Raw genomic sequence first — 12,213 nt, forward strand, 5'->3', positions numbered from 1 at the left:
TTCCATGCGTAGCCGGTGACGGGGTAACGCGTAATTCCCCGCCCCGGGTAGACAGGTAGGACACGTACGTACCCCCTGGTAAAGGCCAGGCCCAGGGAGGGGTGATTACCCGAGCTGATACCTTCCGAAAGTGCCGATTGGTCCCTCCGTCCGTATGTCGGGAGGTGTGACCTGAGGTGTGAACAATCACCTAAGGCGGGTGTGCCCTCGGTGAGGGCCCCCACAAGGGAGGAGCGCGCCATCGGAGACGCCGGTAATCATGGGGGATTCTTCCGCAATGGTTTCCTCACCTTCCACTATGTCTGCTCACAAACGTAAGTTCACTGAGTCTCAGCCACAGACGGTTCTTCCATCGTTGCCACAGTTCCTTGTTGTTTCTCGGTCTGACGAAGGTCACGACTTTTCCACGGTCAACCCTTTCATTATTCAGAAAGGTGTCGACGCAATTGCGGGTCCTGTAAAGTCTTGTTCCAGATTACGGAATGGTACCCTGTTGTTAGAAACACACAGTGCCCTCCAGGCTCAAAAATTGCTGCGTACTTCTCTGCTCCACACCTTCCCTGTCCGGGTGGAACCGCACCGTACCTTAAATTCCTCGCGTGGAGTCGTTTATACACGCTCCCTCGATGGATTGTCTGACGAAGAAATTCAGCACTACCTGTCTGACCAGGGCCTCACCGCTGTTCATCGGGTTATGAAAAGGGTTGACTCGAACATCATTCCAACCCGCACTGTCTTCTTGACTTTTGACAAAGTTCAACTCCCATCAAAAATCAAAGCAGGCTATGAGATAATTTCCGTTCGCCCTTATGTCCCAAACCCTACGCGTTGCTATCGATGTCAGCGGTTTAATCACACCAGCCAGTCCTGTTCCAATCCGGCCAAATGTGTTACGTGTGGCAGGGATGCCCATGAGGGTGCTTGTCCACCTCCATCTCCTCGCTGCATCAACTGTATGGGTGACCACGCTGCTTCCTCTCGAGATTGCCCTGTTTTTAAGGACGAAAAGCTGATCCAGGAAATAAGAGTGAAGGAAAAGGTGTCGACCTTTGCTGCTCGAAAGTTACTCGCCAGTCGACAGCCCACCGTGCCTCAGAAAGGAAAATACAGCGCTGTCCTTGCTTCTTCTCGGCCAACAAAGGAGGCGGCCACGCAGACTTGCGACCTCACATTTAGTACCACGGTCGTCAGATCGGCCAGCGCAAAGATCGCCCGTTCAACCTCACCTCTTTCGCCTGCCCACTCTATGGCTCACCCTTCGTCGGGTTCTGCTAAATCTCGAGCCCAAAATTCAGACGCCAAGTCTACAAAAAAAGAGCATTCTCGTGAAGAGTTTTTACGTACTGCAACTTCACAACCATCGGTTCCTCCTTCATCTAAACATACCTCCAAGAAGGCTACGAAGAAACACAGTTCCTCTCCTTCTCCGCCAAGGCGTGTCCCATCTACAGCACCACCTGGCGGAAATCGCCCTCGGCCATCTTCTGTGTCGCCGAGGCGCACTGTTGGTGGCCGGTCAACTGGCCGATCGTTGGTGGCAGGAGCTGCTCCTGACCAACCTATGGATCAGGATCTTCTGCCTTCGACTGAATGCCATTCCATGCTGTCGGTCGCAAGCTCTGAGCAGTCGTTGAGTTGACAGCACCCTTGGTGCCGTTCCTCCATTTTCTGTTCACCCTATGTCCATTATCCACTGGAATATCCGCGGCATTCGCGCCAATCGGGAGGAATTGTCGATCCTCTTACGATCCTACTCGCCGGTCATCTTCTGTCTTCAGGAAACAAAGCTGCGTCCCCATGACCGCTTTGTTCTCCCTCATTTTCAGTCCGTCCGATATGACCTCCCCTCAGTTGAAGGCACTCCAGCCCATGGAGGACTCATGATTCTGCTCCATGATACTCTCCATTATCACCCAATCCCCTTAAACACTTCCTTCCAAGCTGTCGCCGTCCGTCTTTCCCTTTCTGGATACACGTTCTCTCTTTGTACGGTATACATTCCATCGTCTACACCAATGGCACGAGCTGATCTCCTTCATCTTCTTGATCAGCTTCCACCCCCCTATTTGCTGGTTGGGGACTTCAATGCCCACCACCCGCTTTGGGGATCTCCACATCCTTGTCCACGTGGCTCACTATTGCTAGACGTCTTCCACCAAGCGGATCTAGTCTGCCTCAACACTGGGGTCCCTACATTTTTGTCTGCCTCCACGGCAAATTTATCCCATTTGGACCTTGCGGTCGGTACTGTTCCGCTAGCTCGGCGCTTCGAATGGTTCGCCCTTGATGATACACACTCGAGTGACCACTTTCCATGTGTTCTTCGACTGCAGCCTCAACTGCCATATATGCGCTCGCGACGCTGGAAGTTTGCCCAAGCCGATTGGACACTTTTTTCGTCTCTAGCGACATTCGATGACCGTCGCTTTCCCAGCGTCGACGATGAGGTCACACATTTTACCGACGTTATTCTCACAGCTGCGGAACGTTCAATACCACGCACCTCCGAATTGCCCCGGCGCCCTCCAGTTCCTTGGTGGAACGAGGCCTGCCGTGACGCAATACGTGAGCGGCGACGTGCTCTTCGCATTTTCCGTCACCATCCAACTTTGGCCAACTGTATCCGATATAAGCAGCTCCGTGCGCGATGCCGTCGCGTCATCCGCGATAGCAAGAAGGCAAGCTGGAAATTCTTTACTAGCTCATTTAACAACTTCACTCCCTCCTCGGAAGTTTGGAGTCGGCTTCGACGGTTCTCAGGCGCGCCTAGTTTCTCCCCGGTCTCTGGGCTCACTGTCGCGCATGATACCTTAGTGGACCCCGTCGCAATTTCTAACTCATTGGGTCAGCACTTTGCTGAGATTTCGAGCTCTTCAAATTACCCGCCAGCGTTTCTCCCGAAGAAACGTGCAGCAGAAGTGCGGCATCTTGCTTTCTCCTCTCAAAATCGCGAAAGCTACAATACTGTTTTCTCCATGCGGGAACTCCAACATGCACTCTCTACTTCTCGCTCCTCCGCCCCAGGACCGGATGGTATCCATGTCCAAATGTTGCTGCATTTATCAACCCATAGCCTGCGTCACCTCCTTCGCCTTTATAATCGAATTTGGACCGACAGTACCTTTCCCAGGCGATGGCGGGAAGCTATTGTCGTTCCCGTTCCGAAACCTGGAAAGGACAAACATCTCCCCTCTAGCTATCGCCCCATTTCTCTCACGAGTAGTGTCTGTAAGGTTTTGGAGCGTATGGTGAATTACCGTTTAGCTTGGTGGCTGGAGTCCCGCAGTCTTTTAACACCAGCCCAATGCGGATTCCGAAAGCATCGTTCTGCTGTTGACCATCTTGTTGCTCTCTCCACTTATATCATGAACAATTTTCTCCGGAAACGCCAAACGGTAGCAATATTTTTTGATCTGGAGAGAGCGTACGATACCTGTTGGAGGACAGGCATCCTCCGCACACTGTTCTCTTGGGGCTTTCGAGGCCGGCTGCCCCTTTTTCTTCGCGAATTTATGGCAGAGCGCACATTTAGGGTGCGGGTGAACACTACTCTCTCCCGTACTTTCTCCCAAGAAAACGGGGTACCCCAGGGCTCCGTGCTGAGTGTTGTACGGTTTGCCATCGCCATTAATCCAATTATGGATTGTCTCCTTCCTGATGTCTCGGGCTCCCTCTTTGTGGACGATTTTGCGATCTACTACAGTTCTCAAAGGACCAGCCTTCTTGAAAGACGTCTTCAAGGATGTCTCGATCGCCTCTACTCGTGGAGCATCGAAACCGGCTTCCGTTTCTCACCCAGTAAGACCGTTTGTGTTAATTTTTGGCGACGTAAGGAGTTTCTTCCGCGCTCCTTACATCTAGGTCCTGTCAACCTTCCGTTTTCCGACGTCGCTAAATTCTTGGGTCTTATGTTTGACAGAAAACTGTGCTGGTCCTCCCACGTTTCCTATCTTTCGGCTCGCTGTCTGCGTTCCCTTAACACCCTCCGTGTCCTGAATGGTACCTCTTGGGGAGCGGACCGGGTGGTCCTTCTCCGCCTCTATCGCGCCTTAGTGCGCTCGAAATTGGATTATGGAAGCATAGTCTACTCCTCTGCTCGGCCGTCTATTCTTCGGCGTCTCGACTCTATCCACCACCGTGGATTACGTTTAGTGTCTGGAGCTTTTTACACCAGCCCTGTGGAAAGCCTTTATGCTGAGACTGCTGAACCTCCGCTGTCCAATCGGCGGGCAGTCCTTCTGAGTCGTTATGCTAGCCATCTGTCTTCCATGCCTGCTAATCCAGCCCATAACCTTTTTTTCGACGCCTCCTTTGATGTCGGGTATGCAGGCCGCTCCTCCTCCCTACTACCCCCGGGAGTCCGCTTCCGTCAACTGCTCCATTCTCTTTCCTTCCGCTTTCCTAAAACCTTCTTGACAACTTGGGGTACAGCACCGCCTTGGCACCGTCCCCGGATCGACTTGCTCAGAGACCTATGTCAATTTCCTAAAGATGGTACCCCTACACTTGTTTACCGTCGGGCATTTGCTGCTCTATGTGCACAAATGACGGAAGCCACATTTATTTACACCGATGGCTCGAAAACATCGTTAGGTGTAGGGAGTGCCTATATTGTTGGCGACACCCCAAATCACTTTCGGCTTCCCGACCAGTGTTCGGTTTATACTGCAGAGCTTTACGCTGTTCTCCAGGCTGTCCACTACATCCGCCGCCATCAGCGGATACAGTACGTAATCTGCTCAGATTCTCTCAGCTCTCTCCTAAGTCTCCAAGCTCTTTACCCTGTGCACCCTCTGGTCCACCGGATTCAGGACTGTCTGCGCTTGCTCCACCTGGGGGGCGTCTCAGTGGCGTTCCTCTGGCTCCCGGGACACGCTGGTATCTGTGGAAATGAGGCGGCCGATATAGCGGCCAAGGCTGCAGTCTCTCTTCCTCGGCCAGCTCTTCAGTCTCTTCCGTTTACCGATCTACGGAGCGGTTTATGTCGCCAAGTTACTCATTTATGGCATGCGCATTGGTCAACACTTCCCCACAATAAATTGCGGGAAGTGAAAGCCGTTCCTTGCGCTTGGACCTCTTCCTCCCGAACGCGTCGTCGGGAGGAGGTAATTTTAGCTCGACTCCGGATAGGGCACTGTCTTTTTAGTCATCGACATCTTTTAAGCGGTGATCCTCCCCCACTCTGTCCCCACTGCTCTCAGCTGTGGACGGTCAGACACCTTTTAATTGAATGCCCCTATTTTAATCCTTTACGCTCCCGTCTACAGCTATCGCCTGATCTATCGTCGATTTTAGCAGATGACACGCGCTCAGCTGACCGCGTTCTACAGTTTATTAGTGACAGTGAAATGACGTCAGTCATTTGAAGCTTTTTTTTTGTGGACAACCAACCCCTTTCTATAGTGGACTTTTAAGCATTCCTTCTGCCTTTAGTTTCTCCAATTTTCTGCCTATGTTTCCATTGCTGCTGATTTTAAATTTCGTTTTTTTCCTGTTTTCTACGTCACGGGCTGGGCGCTAATGACCATAGAAGTTTTGCGCCCTAAAACCACAAACAAAAAAAAAAAAAAAAAAAAATGTATTGAATAGGCAAGTACAGTTCCTCTTTAAAAATAATTTTGTTAGTTACAGGAAACAAACCAATGTTTTCCATCGACACTGGGGGTTGCATAAAAGACTTGATGAGTACTATTTGTTTGGGGTGACTCCTGATACACAGTGCAAAACCAAAATTGCAAATATCTGCTGAAACATAAGAGAATATGCACCTGACAACTCTTAGAAAGACACTCTGTACATATTGAGTAGTTGACCTGTCATAAGTCTTAGTGAATTCCCTATCATTTACAATTTTCTTATCTATAAACGTGTGTTCACGAAAACATCATCAGTGTACTGGTGTAAATATTTTATGGTGGAATGTTTTGACCTGAACAGCACGTCTTCATACAAAGTGTCCCCACCATTTGGTCGTAAGTGTATCACAAAAAGTTACTGGAATTTTAGTAGTAATTCTCTCTCTCTCTCTCTCTCTCTCTCTCTCTCTCTCTCTCTCTCTCTCTCATGCCTTTCCATTGTTAATGTATCTGCACATTATAATATAATGTGCAACTATTATGAGGATTTTCTATCTCAGCTGTAGTAATAAGGTACAATGTTTGACTTACAGTCTCTTAACTGTTGTGGGGTAAAAACACAAGCCACACAAGACTGGTTGTTTCATTGTAAAGCTAATTTAACGTAATTTTTTATTTAATTCATCAAATTGTGTGTGACTGTGAGTATCAAAGCTACTTGGATTTGGAATATGTCACTGTTTCATAACCAAAAACATGATAAGAAAATAAAAAACAGATTTCCATTTGTGGTGTAAGGATCAAAATTACTGTAATGAAGTCATGTGTAGGATAAATGGTGTGCGGCCCAAGGAAGCCTTTCAACTTGGATTTAAAAATCTGGGATTCATAACTCAGTTTTTTTCTGTTTTGCAGGAAACTTATGAAATAAGAAACCTACAGAATAGGTTGTTCCATTCTGTATACCGATGATTAAGTTTTGTGGAAGTGAAAATCATTTTTCTGTGTGATGTACATGGAGTAGGTGCTGTTGAAGGAGTCCATGTTATTAACTACAAATACCATTAGTCATTTACGTACTGGAATGGCAGGATTAGAATTCAAAGATACTTGAACAGTGGCCTAATCAAAGTTACCTCTTTACACTTACATGTTTATTAAATAACCTTTTGAAGTGTAGATTCTGTTTGAAAATGTTGTGCTGAATTTATGGAAGATACAAAAGTGTACTAGCAGGCCACAGAAATTCAAGGCTGTGGCAGCATATGGTGTGTTTCAGTGTAGCAAAGAAGACGGGAGCCTCTAGAAATTTACTGTTATGTGCAGTCTATATTTCTCTATCATGCATCACTAATCTTTACAAATGGAACATGATATAAGGAGACCCTTCTGGACACATGCCAGTTCGTTTTGCCTGAATAGTCTCTCCTTTGAAAACTGGCCAAGTGAAAAGCAATTGTACACTTCACAATGCCACCCTTTCTTATTCCAAATTTTGTTGATGACTCATTCAAAACTTAAAGGTTGAGAGAATATTTTTAATAAACGGTAAAATAGTTTGTTTTCTCTCCTGTTTCTTATGCAGAATAATTTGAATGGAAACAAAATGTGTTCATTATATCATTTTATTTTAGATAACAAAATTCCAGTGCTTGCAAACAAGTCCCAGGGATAGTTACAACTTTATTTACAAAAAACCATACTATAATTGTAGGATTACGAAGTCACTATTGCTTTACCCCAAAGGTGAATTTACATGAGACTTCAAATGCTTAATAGCTCTGTTCAGATCAGTGGTAACTGAACTGAGAAAAACAAATGCTAAAAGTACAAGGTACATTAACATTAATAACTTTGACAACTCTTTTCACTCAGCAAAAGTTTCTTAACCTTGCTTATTCTTTCTAAGCGTATCTGAGACTTAAATCTAGGTGTGCTCACCATCATAACATTATGTACCATATTTCTGGTTCGGTATGCTTCAAAGTCGGATGGAAATTTGAATTTTTGCAAACCTGACAAAGTAAACCAGTCTAGAACATTGTTTAATTTGAGCACCACAGTCCTGTGTGTAGTTTTGTTGGAAAAGTTAATGCATTCATTGTCTTTTGATCCAAGAACTAGCTACTTGTTCAGTTTGTGTGTGTGTGTGTGTGTGTGTGTGTTTTTATATATATATATATATATATATATATATATATATATATATATATATATATATATATATATATATATATATATATTCCATGTGGGAAAAATTATATATAAAAACAAAGATGAGGTGACTTACTGAACGAAAGCGCTGGCAGGTCGATAGACACACACACAAACATACACACAAAATTCAAGCTTTCGCAACAAACTGTTGCCTCATCAGGAAAGAGGGAAGGAGAGGGGAAGACGAAAGGAAGTGGGTTTTAAGGGAGAGGGTAAGGAGTCATTCCAATCCCGGGAGCGGAAAGACTTACCTTAGGGGGGAAAAAAGGACAGGTATACACTCGCACACACGCACATATCCATCCACACATATGGATATGTGCGTGTGTGCGAGTGTATACCTGTCCTTTTTTCCCCCTAAGGTAAGTCTTTCCGCTCCCGGGATTGGAATGACTCCTTACCCTCTCCCTTAAAACCCACTTCCTTTCGTCTTCCCCTCTTGAATTTTGTGTGTTTGTTTGTGTGTCTATCGACCTGCCAGCGCTCTCGTTCGGTAAGTCACCTCATCTTTGTTTATATATATATATATATATATATATATATATATATATAGTGTAAAAAATTGCGAGATTAATAATAGGTGATTAAACTTCAAACTTTTTGATTTGTTGTCTGATACCTATCTATTGAGGTGCCAAGCAACATATGTTTAGTGTTAGTTATACATGTCTTGCAAAGTCAAATTCAGAGTTAGTGAGTAGTTGCTTGCCTAAAATTGCATTTTCTCTCTGTAAAGGAACCTTGGGATGTTGTGAGATAATGTACTGCACCCATGTTTTTCTAAGAGGTTTATATGTGGTCCTTTACATAGAAAAATGTGTGAGATGTTGACAGTGTAATAGTGTATGTCATTGCTCTGTCAGAATCATATTATTAATTTCCAACAGGTGTGACATTATCTGGGGAAATGATTCCTGCACAGTCAATTACTGCAGCTCTTAGAGATTTGTATGAGTCAATGGAGAAGGGAGCCACTATTCCTCCTATACTATTGTTGGAAGTGTTACACATGGCTTTTCCTCGGTTTGCTGAGAAAAGTGAACATGGGGGCTTTACTCAACAAGATGCTAATGAGTGTTGGACAGAAATGGTGAGAATGTTGCAGCAGAAGCTACCACCAAAGACAGCTGAAGGCCAAACTTCTACTTTCAAGTAAGTTAACTGTAAAATGATGACAGTAATTCCAAAGAGATACTTACATCCATTGTTCTTTCAGTGTACTGTTCATCAGTGAACAATCAGTGCTTAATACATGAGTCACCCATTTCATGTATGACACTGGATAGGAAGACAACATTTGTACTGTTAATTTTGTAAGGAGATATTTATTTCCACAATAAGGTTTCTTCTTCAGTACAGTAATGTCATACATATAAAGGTAAAAGAAACTGTTGGCAACCACAAACTGTGCTGAAGTGGGTGTAGGCATTAAAAGAGTTAATCATTTGGAACAGATGTAACGAGGAAGGTGAGACAAATATAAATACTTGAACAAAAACTTTCCAGTTTTAAGAAGAAATTCTTCTGCAGTAGAAACTGTTTGAAACATAAGAACAGATAGGTGAAAGACAGGCTAAATATCTGCTGTTTGAAATGTTTGTCACCCTGTTTTATTATTTCATTTGTATTATGTATAGAGTTTTCAGGAGGCTTCTGACATGTCGCCACACCAATTCTGATGCTATTCTTTATCACCATATATAATGTTTTAACTATACAATTTCTTGAAGTTCAGTGATTTCCTTTGGTAATGTATGTAAAATAAGTAAAATATGACCATTCATCTGTAGAAGACTGATGTATGGAACGTGAACTTGTGTGACAGAAAACAGTAGTCGCACTAGTTTTTCATCTCTTGCTCTTTTTGTAGTAACAGTGTCGTCGTAACTGCCGTCTGCTTCACGTCTGCTGTGCAGCGAGCTACCTTAATTTAAGTATTAACTGTATTTTTCTTACTTGTCACTTCTTCTTCCGTGTGTATTTGCTTTTAGGAAGCTTTAATTGTCGAGTGCTATTAATAGTTCCATAGATTTCGTGTTTGTTTTGAACACAGTCAGAGAGTTCCTTTAGTCAACCATAGTGCCAGTAGTGCTAGTGTTTGTTTTCAATACAGTCCAAAGACAGGTAGTGCTATTTTCATTGTTTTCTACAAGAAGTGCCTAGCAACCACAGTTTAGTGAATAAACAGCCGCCTTTAGTGAATTAGCAGTCTAGTTAAAGGTTGATTAACTCTCTTCAGTAAATTGATTCCTTAGGATGGATAGGATGTGTGACTGCTGTGTACGGACGCAGGAGGAGCTGGCCACTGTTCGCGAACAGCTGAGCGTGTTGATGGCCGCGGTCAGCCGTCTTCAGGCTGCTGCCTCGGAGTGTAGCGGCAGTGGGGAGTCTGGTGCATCGCAAGGTACACCCCAGGTGTTACATGCTTCACCCAATGTCCCTGCTGTCGAGACATCTTCGCGTGTACTGGGCGCGGTTGGGCCACCCTCTCCCCAAGGGGAGTGGTGGGTTCAGCGGCGTTCGCGGCGCACGAGGCGGAGGGTCAATGTGGAGGCTGGCCATGTGGCATCGTCCGCTCTGCCTGTGAGTGGACATGTGGCTGCTGCTTCAGCAAGGTCCGAGCAGTCACACGGGGGGAGGGGTTTATTAGTTATTGGGAGCTCCAACGTTAGCGGGTGATGGAGCCCCTTAGGGAAATAGCGGGAAGGTCGGGGAAGAAGGCCAGTGTTCACTCTGTCTGCTTGCTGGGGGGTCTCATCCGAGATGTGGATGAGGCCCTACCGGCGGCGATAGAGAGCACTGGGTGCACCCGACTGCAAATTGTTGCTCATGTCGGCACCAATGACTCCTGCCGTCTGGGTTCAGAGGTCATCCTCAGTTCGTACATGCGGTTGGCGGAATTGGTGAAGGCAGAAAGCCTCGCTCGCGGGGTGAAATCAGAGCTGACTATTTTTAGTATCGTTCCCAGAACCGATCGCGGTCCTCTGGTTTGGAGCCGAGTGGAAGGCTTCAACCAGAGGCTCAGACGATTCTGCAGAGATCTGGGGTGCAAATTTCTCCACCTCCGCTATCGGGTGGAGAAATGTAGGGTCCCCCTGAATAGGTCAGGCGTGTACTACACACCGGAAGCGGCTACAAGGGTAGCGGAGTACGTGTGGAATGCACATGGTTTTTTTTTTTTAGGTTAGATACTTCCCTCCCTAGGCCCGACAAGACGCCTCCTGAGACGCGGCAAGGTAGGAGTAGGCAAAATGCAACAGGGAATAACAATATTAATGTGCTAATAGTAAACTGCAGGAGCGTCTACAGAAAGGTCCCAGAACTGCTCTCATTAATAAATGGTCACAACGCCCATATAGTACTAGGGACAGAAAGTTGGCTGAAACCAGACGTAATCAGTAATGAAATCCTAAACTCAGATTGGAATGTATACCGCAGAGACAGGCTGGACAGTGAAGGGGGAGGCGTGTTTATAGCGATAAGAAGTTCAATAGTATCGAAGGAAATTGACGGAGATCCGAAATGTGAAATGATTTGGGTGAAGGTCACGGTTAAAGCAGGCTCAGACATGGTAATTGGATGTCTCTATAGGCCCCCTGGCTCAGCAGCTGTTGTGGCTGAACACCTGAAGGATAATTTGGAAAATATTTCGAGTAGATTTCCCCACCATGTTATAGTTCTGGGTGGAGATTTTAATTTGCCGGATATAGACTGGGAGACTCAGACGTTCATAACGGGTGGCAGGGACAAAGAATCGAGTGAAATTTTTTTAAGTGCTTTATCTGAAAACTACCTTGAGCAGTTAAACAGAGAATCGACTCGTGGCGATAACATATTAGACCTTCTGGTGACAAACAGACCCGAACTATTTGAAAAAGTTAACGCAGAACAGGGAATCAGCGATCATAAAGCGGTTACGGCATCGATGATTTCAGCTGTAAATAGGAATATTAAAAAGGGTAGGAAGATTTTTCTGTTTAGAAAAAGTGACAAAAAGCAGATTTCAGAGTACCTGTTGGCTCAACACAAGAGTTTTGTCTCAAGTACAGATAGTGTTGAGGATCAGTGGACAAAGTTCAAAACCGTCGTACATAATGCGTTAGATGAGTATGTGCCGAGCAAGATCGTAAGAGATGGAAAAGAGCCACCGTGGTACAACAACCGAGTTAGAAAACTGCTGCGGAAGCAAAGGGAACTTCACAGCAAACATAAACATAGCCAAAGCCTTGCAGACAAACAAAAATTACGCGAAGCGAAATGTAGTGTGAGGAGGGCTATGCGAGAGGCGTTCAATGAATTCGAAAGTTCTATGTACTGACTTGGCAGAAAATCCTAAGAAATTTTGGTCTTATGTCAAAGCGGTAGGTGGGTCAAAACAAAATGTCCAGACACTCTGTGACCAAAATGGTACTGAAACAGA

The 12,213-nt window shown here is 45.4% G+C and overlaps 1 protein-coding gene across 1 annotated transcript in view; it reads left to right on the forward strand.

The window, feature by feature from the left end:
• LOC124615651 (ubiquitin carboxyl-terminal hydrolase 14) overlaps positions 1–12,213 on the forward strand; it is a 128,582-nt gene that overhangs the window by 64,836 nt on the left and 51,533 nt on the right. The window contains exon 5 of the mRNA XM_047143664.1: positions 8,681–8,945. Within this exon, the coding sequence (XP_046999620.1) occupies positions 8,681–8,945 (265 nt within the window). The remainder of the gene's footprint in view (positions 1–8,680; positions 8,946–12,213) is intronic.

The sequence above is a fragment of the Schistocerca americana genome, chromosome 5 (assembly GCF_021461395.2).
Source record: "Schistocerca americana isolate TAMUIC-IGC-003095 chromosome 5, iqSchAmer2.1, whole genome shotgun sequence".
Lineage (NCBI taxonomy): Eukaryota > Metazoa > Arthropoda > Insecta > Orthoptera > Acrididae > Schistocerca > Schistocerca americana.